This window comes from Cupressus sempervirens, chromosome 10, assembly GCF_028749045.1.
Source record: "Cupressus sempervirens isolate cs-2001-9-10 chromosome 10, ASM2874904v1, whole genome shotgun sequence".
Classification (NCBI taxonomy): domain Eukaryota; kingdom Viridiplantae; phylum Streptophyta; class Pinopsida; order Cupressales; family Cupressaceae; genus Cupressus; species Cupressus sempervirens.
The window spans coordinates 651885672-651902636 of record NC_143127.1 but is presented as its reverse complement, the minus strand read 5'-3'; the positions used below and the strand labels follow the sequence as shown (position 1 = coordinate 651902636).

At 35.9% G+C, this 16965-nt stretch overlaps 1 protein-coding gene across 1 annotated transcript in view; it reads right to left on the bottom strand.

Annotated features, from left to right (window-relative positions):
- The window catches only part of DEG8 (Trypsin family protein with PDZ domain-containing protein), a 125281-nt gene that overhangs the window by 62132 nt on the left and 46184 nt on the right, over positions 1–16965 (bottom strand). Inside the window, exons 4-8 of the mRNA XM_089803330.1 lie at positions 16798–16896; positions 15936–16002; positions 15373–15448; positions 15185–15251; positions 14814–15031 (exon numbers count right to left, since the gene is read on the bottom strand). Of these exons, the coding sequence (XP_089659456.1) occupies positions 14814–15031; positions 15185–15251; positions 15373–15448; positions 15936–16002; positions 16798–16896 (527 nt within the window). The remainder of the gene's footprint in view (positions 1–14813; positions 15032–15184; positions 15252–15372; positions 15449–15935; positions 16003–16797; positions 16897–16965) is intronic.

Here is a 16965-nt window from a genome sequence, read left to right as displayed (position 1 = left end):
ATTGGATGTGAAGAGGTGGGGATTGGACAAAGAACTAGAGATGTACCATAGTGGATAATAGATGGGGCTTTTGTTGGGCCCAAATAAGGCAAGCACAACTAAGAGGAGGGAGTGAATCAATTGTATCAATTCTTGACACAAAACCTATCAAACATGAACAGATTTGTATAACAAACAATAAAGCAAGATCCTCAACACATAACACAAGAACACCAAATTTGTTCTCGAGAAAACCCATTAGGGAAAACCCCCATGGGAATTCAAACCAGAAGATGATATACTCTATTACAAGTATTGTCCGGCTAAGAGCATGTAAAATAGAGAACAAAAGGTGTGTTGGTTCCCAAAACCACAGATTGGAAATCTAAGAGCTTGCCACTTCTCCGATAGGATTTCTCAATTAGTTATGGCCAACGAACGGGAATATTTCTTGATTCCCTTGCACTTCAGGCTTCACTACACTAGGCGAGTAAACTTTCACCCCGAACCTAACCACCTTGTTCAAAGCCTTTATATAGCGAATTTAAACTTAACGAGTTCTCTGGTTGGCAAGATCCTCAAACTCGGTCAAAATAAATTAAATGCGGAATGCTTAAAATGGTTGAATGTTTTGTATGATGTTATCAATAATTAGTTTGATGCTTGTAAGAAGGAAGATATAGATTTTATAACTTCAAATATAAACCCAATAATAATACTTCAATGATTCAAAAGACCAGTGCCCTTCCTTATTTGTGCAACAAAGTCAACTACAATGGAGGTTTTCATGTACAACTTTATAAAGTTCTATGCACTTATAATGTCAACAACTTAATAGTCGAATCTTGATTATTAAATTGTCACATCTATATAAAGTTGTACGTGAAGATCTTCATTGTAGTTGACTGTGTTGTCCGAATAAGCAAACACACTAGTCTTTTGTATCATTGAAGTTTTATTATTGGGTTTATATTTGAAGTCATAAAATCTATATCTTCCTTCTTACAAGCATCAAAACCAATTGTTAAGAACCATATACAAAACATTCAATTCTATCAAGCAAGCATTCAACTTTCTTTTGATCAAGTTCAAGAATTTTGCCTGCCGAAGAACTCACAAGGCTTAAATTCACTATAGGAAAGCCTTGAACCAAGCAGTCGGTGTTTGAGGTGAAGGTTTACCCGCCTAGGTGTAGCGAAAACTAAAGTACAAGGGAATCAAGGTGATTCTCGTTCGTTGGCCAGAACTGATTGTGGAATCCCATTGGAGAACTGGCAATCTCTTGGATTTCCAATCTATGGTTTTGGGAACCAACAAGGTGCACATACACCCAAAAAGGGTTATAGCCGAATCAGCAAGGCACACTGCTCACATTACAATCTCAGATATGGTCCTCGGTCAGGTTCAACGATCTCATTATAATTACATCAAGATGGACAACCAGTCCACTACAACCAAACTGACAAATACCATCTACAATGCCTACACAATTCCAATGAAGTACAATATCTCTTTGCTCATATCATCCTTGCATACTCACACATTCCATATCTCACACACACTCACAATTACAAAATGATCTCTCATTTATACTGATTACAAACAATTAGCATCCACTAGGTGTAATAGTCGACCTAGCATAATAAAATATATAGCAAATATGCTCAATCACCGATGCAATCCAAAATAAGTCGATTAGGATTTAGATAGCACCCAAATCTTTAATCCATGAACAAGTTACTTCATCAAATTGGTTAGGACCTAAATGAAGAAACATCCACACACTGCCAAAATAGCAATTCTAATGTCCTCAATCAATGCAAACCACCAGCATGATCATCACACGATCCAACAACATGAATCCCATCTAGAACCTTTGCAACATCTCCAGCACAAATCCAAACTCATCTCTAGCACCAAACATCAACAACATTGAACTACCAAACTTTGTCAAATCAAAAGATAGCTTGCTATGCTCAAAATCATGAACAATCGCAACTGCGGACATAATGATAAGGTATAATGACAATACCAATAGCAACCTCTAAATCATAAAATCTAGTTCGTACTAAACCAGATAATCACTATAATACTAGTAACCAAAAACTTGATCAAAACTCATTCACACAACAATGCAAACCTCTATAAGTTGACAATCACCAACTAGACATTCTGAAATCACCAACAAGAATAACACTTCTATGTCTTCACTCTAATAACCAAATTATCCAAATTACCAAAACAATACATTGTCTACAACAACAAATAATATATTGACATCAATGACAAAACATTAATGCCAATATACCTCATCAACATCTCACCAATCCCTCAACATATAGCAGCAACATCTAACAATCTCTAATAGCTTCCAGAGAATTTCAACCGTTCATCATTTGGAGTTCATCCATGCCCACAGAGCACCAAATTGAAGCCTTGAGGGTGGGTTGGGAAGACTTTTTGTTGTATGTCCAAGAAGCAAAAGCCTAAATGGAACTAATAGAGACGGAAAGGCGAAGGAAAATGAAACTGAACCCTCTGAAATCCATTACTAAGTTGCATCCAGATGAGGGTGAAGGCGTTGTGAAGCAAGTGAAGCAAAGGAAGAAGAGCAAGGTGGATACCCTTGGCAATACCTTCATTCTCAATGTGTCAAGGGAAGATATGGTGCAAAAACGGTGTCCATGAGTGGGCCTAGGTGTGTTTCTTTTTTCTACTTCGATGTTATATCCGGTAGGCCCAAATTTGTTTAAATAGGCGTAGTTATCTTTTGAAATATGTAATGGTTGATAATTTGTCTTAAGGGGTTTAGTTCGTAATTGAAGAAATTTTTTGTATTAAAAAAAAATGGATTGTAAGCCAAGTGGTATAGATTGGGGAGGCATGTCAAAAGGTTGCATTTGATGGGCAGTTTGATTTTCATCAGCCAAATATTAGTGGCATGGTATGTTAAAAATACTTTGAATTAATAAAATATTATATTGCCGATTAAAATAAATCTGTTGGATTTTCATAATTTTTTCCCTCAAAAAATTCTAGGAGGGTTTATAATTTTTTGGTTTTCTCCTCAAAAATCGAGGTGTTGAATAATATGGATCACTACAAATGTAGTGGGCACTACCTATTCAGTATGTGTTTTTCAAGAGCAGCGATCTCTCTCTTATTTGTATTGTGGATGAGACAGGGAGAGACATGTCCCTTCATGGGACATGTCTATTCATTATTATTTAATTAATAGATTACAATTGATTATATATATATATATATATATATATCTTCTATTTAGTCTCATGTGTTTATCCAACTAAAGCTACCAAACATCAACACTCCCTCTTAGCTAGGAAGGATACCAATAAACACAAGATATTACCTCAATGTAAAATCAGAATGACAAGTTTTAAGAATATCTTTGATCAGAAGATAACCACCATTTAGATATCATCTCATAGTATCAAGAGTAATGGCCTCCTAAATGTCAAGTCACATGACATTCACCAAGTACTCTGAGAAACAATATTTAGAGTAACGGCCTCTTAAATGTCAAGTCACATGAGTGTCAAATTGCAAGATATTCACCAAGTACTCTTGAGTAATGGCTTCATGAACATCAAGTCACATGATATTCACCAAGTACTCTTGAGTAATGGCCTCATGAACATCAAGTCACATGATATTCACCAAGTACTCTTGAGCATTGGCCTCTTGAACATCAAGTTGCATGACATTTACCAAGTACTCAAAAATGTTCATAAGGTATGTGCACACATATACTCAATGATACTTACCATAGGAACATTCCTGGTTTATTTAACTTAATCCACCTTGCAAGATATGATCTATTTCAAACACCATATGATGTCTATCACAATAGAAGGCCATGGTCTATTTAAGGAACTTAATCCAACATGCAAGTTATCATCTATCATGATCTATCTCAAACATCGTAAGATGTCCATTACAATAAAAGATAACGTTATTGTAAGATTGTCACCTTTCAATAACTTCTACAAATATAACTGATAATCATTTGGAAGTCGTCACTTCCTCATGAAGTACACAGGGGGAAGGACCATTAAATCATGTAGTCACATGCATGACATCAAAAGTGTACAGGAAGTCAAAACAGCCTCTAATTCTTATATCAACTTTTCTGAACTCCTTATACAAAGTTACCTCCGATGAAGTGTTAGACTCCCTCTGAATTTGATATCAATCTCCCTTTTCCTACAAGAACATACTCAAAAGAAAAGATCAAGGCAATAGCTCTTATCGTACGTATTGAAATAATAAATAAATAAGAGAGACTAATGATACTCAATATAAGATCTTTCCGATAAAATGTAGACAACTATAGACTAACATCATTCCCCCTTATCCTACTTTGAGAATGATCCCCATTATTCCAATAGAATTTATCCTTTTTTTTTAATTATAAATCCCCATTATAATCTCATTAATTATTAATGTTCTTATCCTAATCAACTATTATAACATATTCATAAGGAAATAAACACAATTGTAAATGTAATCACTACCCGTATTAAGATTGCTACATGTGGTCCATTGTGCTTGTGTGATTATGACACATACCTGCCTCAATGGTGACGTGGCTCTAATGTCATTATCGGGTGCTCTTCTCTATATTAATAATCCCCACATATATGAGTGTAAGTCCATCCCCCCTCCTTTTTTTTGGTGTCAAAGTGTATTGGGCCCATTGAGAAAGTGAATTTCTTTTGTTTATAAAAAATTGTTCCTTCTTTTCTATATGCCTTTTATTCTCCTCTCATAACACTCACACTTTGACCTTGCACGTAGAACATAGAAAACAATGACATGTTGATACTACTACTGTTATGATGCAAGAACTTGCTCGACCACCTTATGATAGACAGTTGCGTGCTTTGCCCGATGACGTGGGTCCTTCGACTATTATCTGCTACCTTTTCTTATGGAATGGTGTTGATTTTAGTGCATAATATGTAGAGTGAAATTTCTTTAGTATGTGATGGTGGGTTTGATTATATATCGATGCTGACCCTAGACAAGTCAATGTCCTTGGGCATTGAATGATAGTCTCACCATTAATGTACCTTGCTCGTGACCTAATACTTTTCGCTCCTCCCAATCATTTGATGGTACTAGGGATCTCATTTTTAACAGACCCCCCATTACGATATAACTTGGCACATAAACCATTGCTAATGAATCCTATTGATCCACGCAATGGCACTAAATGACCCTTCATTCAAGGCCTAAGTTAAGTTGATGGCCTCAAGAATATCTCCTTAGTTTATGTTCTCAACTGAGGTGTTGTCCTCTCTGATTGTTGTCGACAGTTCTCCTAAATGGTGATACGATTAGTCTGCTCATTGTTCCCACATATATTTATGTCACTCTTCCACAGTCTAAGCAATAGCGCTCCTCTATTCCCATTAGTGCTTTAATAATAGCTTCCCTGCAATTTGGACGTTTGTTTGGATCCACTTCTTAAGGTTTGTATTTCTGCAGCATCTCTTGTTTTCTTCCATTTGCACCCTTGCTCTGATACCAGGTTGAATAATATGGATCGCTTCATATGTAATGGCATTGTCTATTCAGTATGTGTTTTCCAAGGGCAACAATCTCTCTCTTATTTATATTGTGGATGAGACATGGAAAGACATGTCCCTTCATGGGACATGTCTATTCATTATTATTTAATTAATATGATAACAATTGATTATTTAACTACCTATATATATATATATATATATATATATATATATATATATATATATATATATATATCTTCAGTTTAGTCTCATTATTTTATCCAACTGAAACTATCAAACATCAAAAGGAAGGTTTATAATTTTGTCCATAAAAAATTATTGCTAGCTTTTTTGGGGTTGTCCTCAAAAATCATTTCCAAGTTCTATAATTCGCAAACTTGTATGGGATTACTTTGTGGGTTTCTATCTTTTTTCTGAAAAAAAAAAAGATTTGTAAACTTTTGTTGCAAGGTTTGACGGTTTTCTCTCAAAAATCGTAACTTTTTGCAATTTGTTCTGGGGCATCATGCTCATCTACAAAAGTTTGGAGGGTTTGTCAATTTTTCCTCAAAAATCGTAGTAGTCATTCTTGGTGTCTTTCGTAGCAAGGAGGGACATCTCTATTATCCAACATCAAGTTGGACATTTTGTGATGATTTATGGTAAGAAGATTTGCAAAGTCTGGGAGGGTTAGTAGCAAACTCGTCTCAATAGCAAAGTCAATGGCTCAGCTCTTGTCTCTTGTTGCAAAGCATTCTGAAGAACGGGCAGCCTTCTCTGTTTTTTTTGGACGGATTTCAGCTACTCTTGGTCATCGACACATTTTGCACATCCCAGGAGGGTCTTGGCTGTAGCAAAATGTTTGAAGAATTTATGACCACAAGACTTGTACCGTCTTCTAGAGTAGTTAGACAATGACCATTAAGGAATGGTATTAGAATATTGTAATGTTTCTTGAATGGTCATCCAAGATAGTCTTTATTGTATAAGTTAGTTTCTTTTTACGGTGTTAGTTACCAACTATTTTGTTTAGAAACTTTGTCTTTGTAAACCCGTATATGTAGACTACATCACCATTTGTAATTACTCATTTATGGACAATGAAATATTGTAAGAGTCAGCACCATTACAAAGAGCAAAATTGGGAAACAAATCATCACAACCCAAGAAACACATTCTTGTAGCAAGTCAACAAAGAGTTTCGAAAATGTTGACCACCCTCCCATAGTCATTTGACATTACATATAGCTATATCTGCATAAGTATACATAGATTAGCAGACTAATAGATACCCAAACAAAATATTTATTAGTTGTTGAGGCTACATTTTCTAGAGGTCTACTCCCAAATGGGACAATTAGGTCAACAATTGCGATGCACATCCCTTTCATGGCATTCCTAATCCTCGGTCAAATCTTCTATGCAACAAACTCATCCTCTGTGTCTCTATTGAATCCCTCACTTCGAATATAGTTCTTAATCCATCTCTCTCCTTCATTCAACATGAACCCAAACAGCTTCTTCAAGAAGACAATGGTACAGCGAGTGGATGGATTTCTTTCTTCTTACTTCACTTCTAGTGAGGAGATTATTGGGAACTTCTTTATCTGTGCGTCGCACTAAATAGTAGTCTTAAGGCAACAGTATGCTCTTTGCCTTGTCCACGTTTTCCAATACACATATTCTAGGACAAAGTAATGAAGCAAGTAGATAATTAAGAATATAGGGATCGAGGTAACTGAGATTACAAACATGATGAGCAACATGACACAATAATCTGATTGGCAAAAGGGTATCATTGTTTGGATCGAGGTAATCATGAGAGCAACATGCACAATAATCCGATTGGCAGAAGGGTTTTGAATGGCTCCCTCAACCATGAGTGTGGAATTACCACTGACAACTGAAACCAAAAGAAGATTGTCACCCCAAACCCTCTACAAGCATCCAATGGAGGGAAGGACCCTCAAAAAGCTTCTTCTAACCTCTCCCAAACTCCCACTCTCCACCTCCGTAGAAGAAACTCCCATCTCTATAGGGAAGAAAGAAGAAGGAAAGAAAAAAGTTGAGAGTCTCAACCCAACCACAGACACAAAAAACATCTTCACCTCTATAGAAGAAAACTCAACCTCGGTAAGATCCAATTGAGGGAGGGTCGAGGGAAAGCAGGGCCACACCTTAAGAAACCATGCCTAGACATGCTCCAAAGAAACCCAACAAAGACACCTCTGCTCTTGAGGGAAGAAAAACTAAGCAAAGAAGAGCAGCAAAAAAAGAATCCTGATACCGGGAACTACAAAGAAGAAAGTGTAAAAAACTCCACAAAGTCCAAAACCCTCAGATGACAAACCGAGGCAAGGGCCTGAAAACACCAACACCAAACTAAAGCCCACACGCACCCCACATTGACTCCACGAAATGGCCACACCATTGTCTCCATACTTAAAATCATTACTCTCCTTGCTTACTCTGTTTTGTTTCCTACAGCAATATAATATCATCCTTGCTTTAATCTATCTAATGCTTAACTAAGTGTCATTTGTTAGGAGCATTAATGACCTTAGCATTTCAAGTTAAGAGCCTCATTGCCCCTCAAGAAGGAGAATATCTTTCCACGATCTCAAATCGTATTGTCTGTTGGCATTGATTGTTGCTTCCAACTTTACTTTATTGGATTTTGGTCCACAATTTCTTTTGGTTTTGATATTGGATTTCGAATTTCTTAATTTTTTACTATGTTTGCTCAGTGCTACTTTCCACAAGGGTCTCTCCTTCCTCATCTTCATAGCTTCCCTCACTACTTGTTTCTTCTTCATAACCTCTAACTCTAGAACATCATGGTCATCCTCCTCCTTGCTCATTTCCAAAGCTTCACCTTCCTCTATTTGTATCTGGTCCATAATTTCTAAAGATCCGATGTTGAATTTTTCTACTTCCTTTTCGGCATCCTTTGTTTGCTCCCCAACCATAACATTGTCTCTTCCATGGTCTCCCCATCTGCTTGGGGATTGTATACCTAATTCTGTTCTTGAAGCAATGTAGTATCCCTTACTGATTGAGATTCCAATTTTCTGATTTTTTATCTTGTCATACACTTTGCACACAAGGAATATCTTGGGATTGTTTCTAATATGCTTAATTTCAATTGGTAATGATAGAAATGCTTGCAAAGACTTCAAAACATGTCTAATGTATTAGAATTAAAACGCAATTGACTAATTACAAACATTGAGTAAAACTCTTGGCTTACAAGGGAATACACTTCTGAAGCTCTTAAATTCATTGTCAAAATTTCCTCAATAGAGAAATTGAGTTACCTTGTGAAACCAATGCCCAAATGGATGTCAACAATCAACAATCTACATACTTCATACCAAGTCAACCTCCATGAAAGCTGAACACAATGATACCAATGTGAAAGGCTAAATGTCTCTCACCACCTTAATTATGCTCATCAATGGGAGTGATCATTCCCAATGACCAAATGGAATAACTTGCAAAAACCCTTGGCTCCACAAATCTTCTTGTCAAAACAATTATCAAGACATAATGATTAGAAGCTTAACTAATCCCCTATTTAAACTTTTCTCCAGAATGAGGTGGATAATTCAAGAAGCTTCTAGGAACATGAGGAGGTGTGTCATTCAAAAAGCTTCTTGAAACATGAGAATGTAGACACTGATGGAGCCCAATTTTGTAGCTCTATGAGTAAAATTATGTTGATGAAAAGAAATACTAATCAGGAAATTATGGGATCCGGTAATGGAATAAAGGATACTAGATTAAAGGCATCCAAGTGTACAAATGATTTGTAAAATTTATAACAGAGGTTATGCTGGGTACAGGGCAGTCATGAGGCACAATCTGTAACATTCATAAAGGGCATTCATCTGATCAATTTGGTGGTGGACTTTGATAAGACTCATATGGGAAATTTGAGAATTCTATCATAGCATATATGAGCCAAATTATCAGGTAATGATTTCCAGATTTTCCAGATTTTCCAGATTTCCTGAGGCAGAATTCTGAAGGGTGTTTTAAGGAGATCAGAGGCCTTTTGGTCAGAATTGAGGAGGCCACACACAGCCTGTAAAATCTAGAGATGCTTAGGATATTTTTAAGAAACATATTTATGAGGAAATATGCAGGTTGTTTATATGTTACTATGGGTGGATTTCTGGTTAGAACCAGTGTTCTGGAGGTCCAGTTACATACTTACAGCAGATGAAAAGAAGATGAAGCCATATGTCAGAATAATATACTCAGAAAATAATTAAACATTTGGGACAGGAACAAGCTTTTGTTGCATATAAAATGAAGAAGCATCAGATTTTATAGACGGGAATAAGTGTTTTATTTTGCAAAGACTTAAATTTTTTATAAGGAATCTGGATAAATATATAACTCAAGGAAAGGTTGAGGGATCTGTCGAGGCTGTTCGCACAGCATTGAAAAAACTTGAAGAAGTGGCAATATTGATGATGCTAAGGCTGTCTGTGCACCAGATATACTCCTGAATATGGCGAGATGGAGGAACAAATTAAAAGTTTATTTGGCACCATTTCTACATGGGATGCGCTATACATCATTCCATCAGCATTTTACCAAAATTAGTAAACTGCAAGAGGTGGTTGAAAGGCTTCATTGGTATGTGAGCAAAGGTGACATGATTGTGGATTTCCGTTGTGGAGCTAATGACTTCTTGAGGTTGATGAAAGCAAAGCTTGACCAGACTGGAAAAAGTGCCTTTTTAAGAATTTTGACATAATTCAACCTAAGGATGATTTTGAGATTGTGAAACGAGATTGGGTGACTGTGATGAAAGATGAATTGATAACAAGTACCAGATTGATAACGGGACTGAATCCTCTATTTAGTGTCCATGCCGCCCTTGCGAATAAATTTATCAACAAGGCTTTGGAGTTCCTTCCAAAATTAGTCATACTTATTGTTCCAAAGGAAACAAAAAGACTAAACGAGAAACCAGAAAGATATGATCTTGTTTGGGAGGATCCAAAGCTATTGGGAGATGAGTCATTTTACCTATCAGGTTCCGTAGATGTTAATGACAATCAACTAAGCCAATAGAATACAATTGCACCACCACTTCATCTCTGGAGCCGACCTGATTGGACATCAGTACACAAGGATTTTGCAGTAAAGCAAGGATATTTAAGAAATCATTGATAACTCACATGGGTGTTGGTTGAATAGAGTTTTTTCTTTTCAACGTCAACAGCTTCCATAGGACCCTTTGGTAGTTCTTTCCCATAAAATTATTACTTGTATTCTTACTTATAGTGTTCTATGTGTTTGATGCAGGGAATGACCAGATCTGATAGCCACTTACAGTGATATATGCAAAAGAATGATGGAGTCGAGAATTTGAATGGACGAGTCTTGATCATGTCTCCCAAAAATTGAATTGTGCCTATCAAAAAAGACTACAATGGCAATCCTATATTGGGAGGAGATTGCCGGTTGTATTTTTTTCAAGTTTCCTCATAATTGGAAATCAAAATATTAGAGCATACGAGCACTGAACATCTATGTTAGTGGCTATGCTGGAAAGAACAGTTTCTTGGATCCCGGTTGGAAAGGATATGCATAGGCATGGAACTTCTGTCTTCTCCAAGGAATCACGTTCGAGTCAATCGGAAGAGGAAATTCAGAGGTATGAAATGTGTATCCAAGCCGTGGATGCCAGGAATGTAAACACACACTGATGGAGAGGAAAAGGAAAAACAACAATAATAAAACCGTCGGTTGTGTTGGGAGTTAATTAAAAATATGTTAATACTTAAAAGTGGTCAGTTATTAATTCTGAAAAGGTGCAATGTTTGATCATGTAACCGGTGCCTTCTAGTGCTCTATAAGTATGTAATGTAAAGTACACCAATACGCTCCGTTGATTCATTACAAAAAACATTATCTGCATTCCTGAGGTAATTGATTATTGTAATTTCTTTGCTGGAAGAGATCGAATTTGAACTAAGCTCCTGGATGTTGAAACATTGAGCATACATTGCGATATTCTGTAAGAAATTTTGTTGAGTACAGTATCAATATGTGGGTGTCTTCAGCACAAAATTTTTCTGCAGTATAATCAATGAGACTCCTATTTACTTTAGAGTACAATTATTATATTGTTCGTCCTTTCTGATCATTTTAATTTTCTATCAATAAGCTATTATTAGGATAAGTGGATTGAATTATTCGTTGCTGTTTAAACCTAATAAATACAAATATTGTGGAATATTATAATTGTTTCCTTATTTGTATCTATTTTGTCCTTCTAAAGGTTAAAACATTATAGACTGGTTTTAATACACATAAAACGAAATAATTTGACGCATCTTAATAATTGAATTGTTTATAAATTTAATATCATAATATCATAAAGTTGTATGTGAAAACTTATAATATTGACTCTATCGCCCATTTGAATTTCAGCACTAATCTTTAAATCGCTCATTTTCCTCGATCTGTTTGCTAGCAATATTTTGATATTTTTCATGTTAAGGGTTTAATATCTATTTGTTTTGAGTGATCCATTTTTAATCTTATTTCAACACTCCCAAACTTATTAAAGTGATCATAATTTGAAGATTAATACTCACAGTTAACAATCCAGCAATTTCCTTAAAATCTTGCCGTATCAGGAAATTGTCTTTGTGTTGAATTTATCTGCTATAAACGTCTTGGATTCAAGTTTGTTGTCCAGGATCAGGTGTACAGGCCTTGGTTTTGCACAACTAGAAGCGCAGAGGATCTAGATCAAATTGATCTATCTTGTCAAGTTGGCCAAAATCAATTAGATATCCCAGCATCGAGCAGGCAAGGCTTGTAGGATTCTAATTTACGATTTTGATAACCAACAGACACTTCAAGAAGCTTCTAGAAACATGAGGTGATCCTTCAAGAAGCTTCTAGAAACATGATAAGGTGGTCCCTTCAAGAAGCTTCTAGAAACATGAGGAGGTGGGTCCCTTCAAGAAGCTTCAAGAAATATATTATTTTATTTTTGCTACTTTATTAAATTAGTTATATATAAGGTCACCTTTTAATATTCATTTCTTTGTGACTTTACAAATAATTAATTAATTTCTCCCTTATTTATCCACTTAGCCTTCAGAAGCATAAAAAGGGTAAGAAGATAATTGAGATGGCTCCAAGAAGGGGACATTAAGCAAAATCTGAAAATGATTCGCAATCTTTGCATCTTCTATTGTTTCAATCTAATTACCCGCCATTGTCTCAATCTCATTCGTTTTGTGAGATTAAAGTCTTTGTGAGCATACCTTGCTCTTCAATTATCTTTTGTGGTGCTGGTATAATCTGGCCTACTTCCTCGTCAAATGTGATCCCTACATCAAATTATTATGGCTTGGGCACTGACTCCTAAGTGTGCATGGCTTTGTTTGTTTCAAAGACCATCTCCTGCCTAGCATTACTTGTTTGGTCTGTTCCACATCAACATCTTGTCACTTTACTTCTAGTCTCTGCTTCTTGATTAAGAAAAAGAATAACTACTTCTAGAGGCTTCTTCTATGCTTGTTTGTTCCTTTTTGAGGATTTCCCTCATAAAATTTGTGTTTCTTACAATCAAGGTTTTGCCCAAGCTTTGAATCGTCTCTCTTATCTTCCATGGCTTGGGATGATGCCCAACATTCCAATTGTATGTGACCCTAGGATTTACATTTACAGCATAGAATGATTTAATCCTCTCTTTCCACCTTTTGTCTCCAAATTCCACATTCAAAGTGATTCACTATCACCTAAGGGAGAGGGGGGAACAACAATGAGGTTAAGGCATATTCTCGCATATGTTCCAAAATACATGTCCTCCAAACTTTTGTCCACTTGGATGAAAGGGCTCAGTTTCCTTCCTATCTCCATTAATATCACCTAATTCCAATATTACGTTAGAAAAATGTACAGGTAAATCCAAACTAGCCCCAACTCTATCTTCTACTTCTACATGTCAAAATTAGGTGTCTTCTTTCATGAAAATGTTGGTGTTATCCATTAGGTAATTTCGTGATTCATTATCTTGCATCTATCTTTTGATGTGGGGAATTCCATCAAAAAGAGTACATTTGGAAGGGCATGAAGTAACACATTTTGACCTCAATTTTTACAACACCAAGCTCTCAACTTTCCATAGATCAATCAGCCCCCATCCCATCTAATGAACATTTCTACTTTTAACTGAGCGAATAATGGATGTAGTATTTGATAATCAAGATAGATGCATAGGTATCTTGCAATAGGCTTACCAAGGTCATGGTACTTACCAATTGTCAAACTTCATCAATCCTTTGATTGTTATTGCATGAACCTTTTTTTTCTTTCCATGGTTCATTGGTTCGTTTGTCAAAGGGCTTTTTTCGTTCTTGGGAATCTCTAGATCTCCAACTATCTAATCTCTTTGCCTTGTTATGCTTATCTTGTTGAAACTGTCTATACCTTCTAGTTTCTTTCTTGCTCTAAGCATCGGGATCACTAAATGAGAGATTCCTCCAATAATCTAGACTCGGCCTATGGCCTTTCATATGATGGTTGGGGGTGCAACTACGATAGTTAATTCCTTTGATATTGATTTGTAATGCTTTGAATCATCCTACTTCCCAATGGAATCATGTTGGCTCTTGTCAATGGTTCTGGGCCTAAATTAGGGTTTGTCAAAATTTGGTTGCACCAGTAGTTCTTGTTAATGTGAGTTTTGTGACCATTCCAGCGTGCAAAAAAAATACAAAGTACTTTGTCATCTCTTAAACAAGGAAACTTCAGACGCTAACCAATCTGGCAAATGTGTGATCAAATGAAGCAACCGCAAGGTTTACAATGCGTACGTGCGACCATAGTTGAAATAGTCAAACTCAGCAACTTCTCACAAACGCCCCAAAAAAACTTGGGGAAAACTCGGCCAAAAACTCAGCAACTAAAAAAAATACTTAAATATAATTAATAATGCATAGTTTTTGAAAAATTCAATGAGATGATGCATCTAATGAGTTAGTAAATGAGTAAACATAAGGAAGAAGCCAGGATTTAGTCCAAGTTAGAACTGAAAATCGATACCTATAAGAATGATTTTCTTACATTTCAGAACTAATTTAAGCATTTCGGATACTAATCCGAGTTGTAGAACTAGAAACTAACACTTGATATTCATCCTAGTGCTTAAAACTAAAAAAAAGTAACCAAAAATATATAGAAAGGGGTATATAGATGCAGAAACATTTATCATGGAAGCTGGTAAAAAACATGTAAGTAGTGGTATGATTTTATTAAAACCTGTTTCCAGGATTGATTGCTGCGTCTGTCTGAATACCACCACGTATAGTCACACCTGCTTTACTAAATATTTCCCGGTTCAATCCGCTAAGAACCCCAGCAGTCAATGTGTGGTCAAAACCAAATGGGTTTCCAATTGCAAGGCATCGTTGACCTACTTTGAGTGTGGATGATTTCCCAACTTCAACTGGCCGCAAAAGTTCATCAGAGGCATCTATCTGAAGCAAAAAGGGAAAAAAAGAGAAATATTGTTTAAGCAGGTATTCTTGACACTCAAATCAAGGATATCTAACAAGATACTATTCTAGAATGGTATGAGAACAACCTAGATCAAGCTAAAAAATGCCAAAGTTTGTACAATGAATTTCTACCTTCAAGACAGCAAGATCCTTTGTACGATCTGCACCAACCAGCGTGCTCTCAAAACTCTTCTGAACCCTTGAACAAACAATTCATGAAACTACAAAAGCTTAATATGCTTGACTAGATCAAATAAAATGAAAGAGCAATACTATCTCCAATCAAGGACTAAGCAAGCAGTGTAGAAATAAGGACTCACCCATCAGATGCAAGGATATTCACTCGGGCTACAACTTGGTTGCGGCTGGGATTCTTTGAGAGAGCATTACCAATCACTGAATAATAAATTGACAAAGAAAAAATATCATCCTCAGCCAAAATAAACTTTGGTCAATGAGATAGATTCACCTGATGAACCAAGATAACAGCTCTATGTTGATAGCAGGAAAACATTAGGCAAACACAAACGAATGCTTGCCATATGCAGTCACTGATATTGCTTCAACTGAACAAACATGATTGAGACTTTTGCATGCGTGTCAATAGCAGGAGAAGAATGGAAAATAACATATGGTTGAGACATATAGACACAATATCAGTGCTGAAATTTAACAACATACAGTTATGCAATCCCTAATATGCAAGCTACAATTGAAAGCATTTATAAGGAATGAACCTTAGCAACTCTTAGCAGCCACATCTTGAAGAAATAGCAACACTAAACAAATAATCTTGTCAGTTTCTGTTATATGAAACTGATTCAAACATAACGCAAGAACTTCATCTCTGGTTTGTCTCATGATGTTGGAAAATAACTATTACCATGATAATTTGTCACAATATGACCTTGTTCATCCCAGACTATTCCAGAACCATTGCCTTCAGGAACCTGGGGAAATATATACAGTGGAGAAATATAAGGGCAGATAAATAAGATAAGATAAATTTATTAATGTCCAACAAGAGACCACCCAGTCAATGCTGTCATAATGTAAATATGATACAGACTATGGTGATGCCTAAATGAGGAAAATACTTGAACTCTGAAACATATACAAAGGAAATACAATAGATGTACAAAAATTCAGAAATCGCAAAGTTTTCGAATAATTTCCCAAAGTAATTCACATTCTGGTAACTCAGATGTTTAGCATACAATATTCCAAAAATGGCTACTACCCAAACTACCCATCACATAAATAAAGTTTTTTCTGTTTCCAGATTGAGTGCTACCATACTTCATGTAGCATTAATATATTGACTGTTCTGGTCAAAGCTAAAAAATATAGTGGCTTACATTATTGCCTAGGAAGATTAAGCAATTGATCTGAATATATGAAAAAAAATTTGCAAAAATTATTCTGAACCTTCACAGTTTTTTTAGTCACATACATTGGTCAGTGGAAAAAGTTGATCTGAAACTCAATGTAGATGTTCTTGCTTATTATCCATGTCACTTGACAAAGACTTGACAATAGAAAATATGAACCAAAACAATAGCTAGGAGTGGCATGCACAACGATAAATATTCCCATATGAATCAAGAATACCAATGTTGCAATTATCCAAAAACAATTAACATTTAATGGACTTGAATTCAGATATGGAAGAAGAATCTCAAGTTAAAGAGAATTCCACATAATTATCTTATGCATATGCATATGTTGTCCAATAGTGTACAAACCTCAACCATTCCTGTCATGTTCAATTGAGGGCGGAGGGTTACATCAAAAATATTAACCACAGAATAAGTGTTCCTTTCAAACAGCTCCACAGTTCTCTCCTGCCAGGAACCCATCCATTAGACATTTGAATGTATTTTTGTGCATGTGTGCATCATCAGAACAAAAAT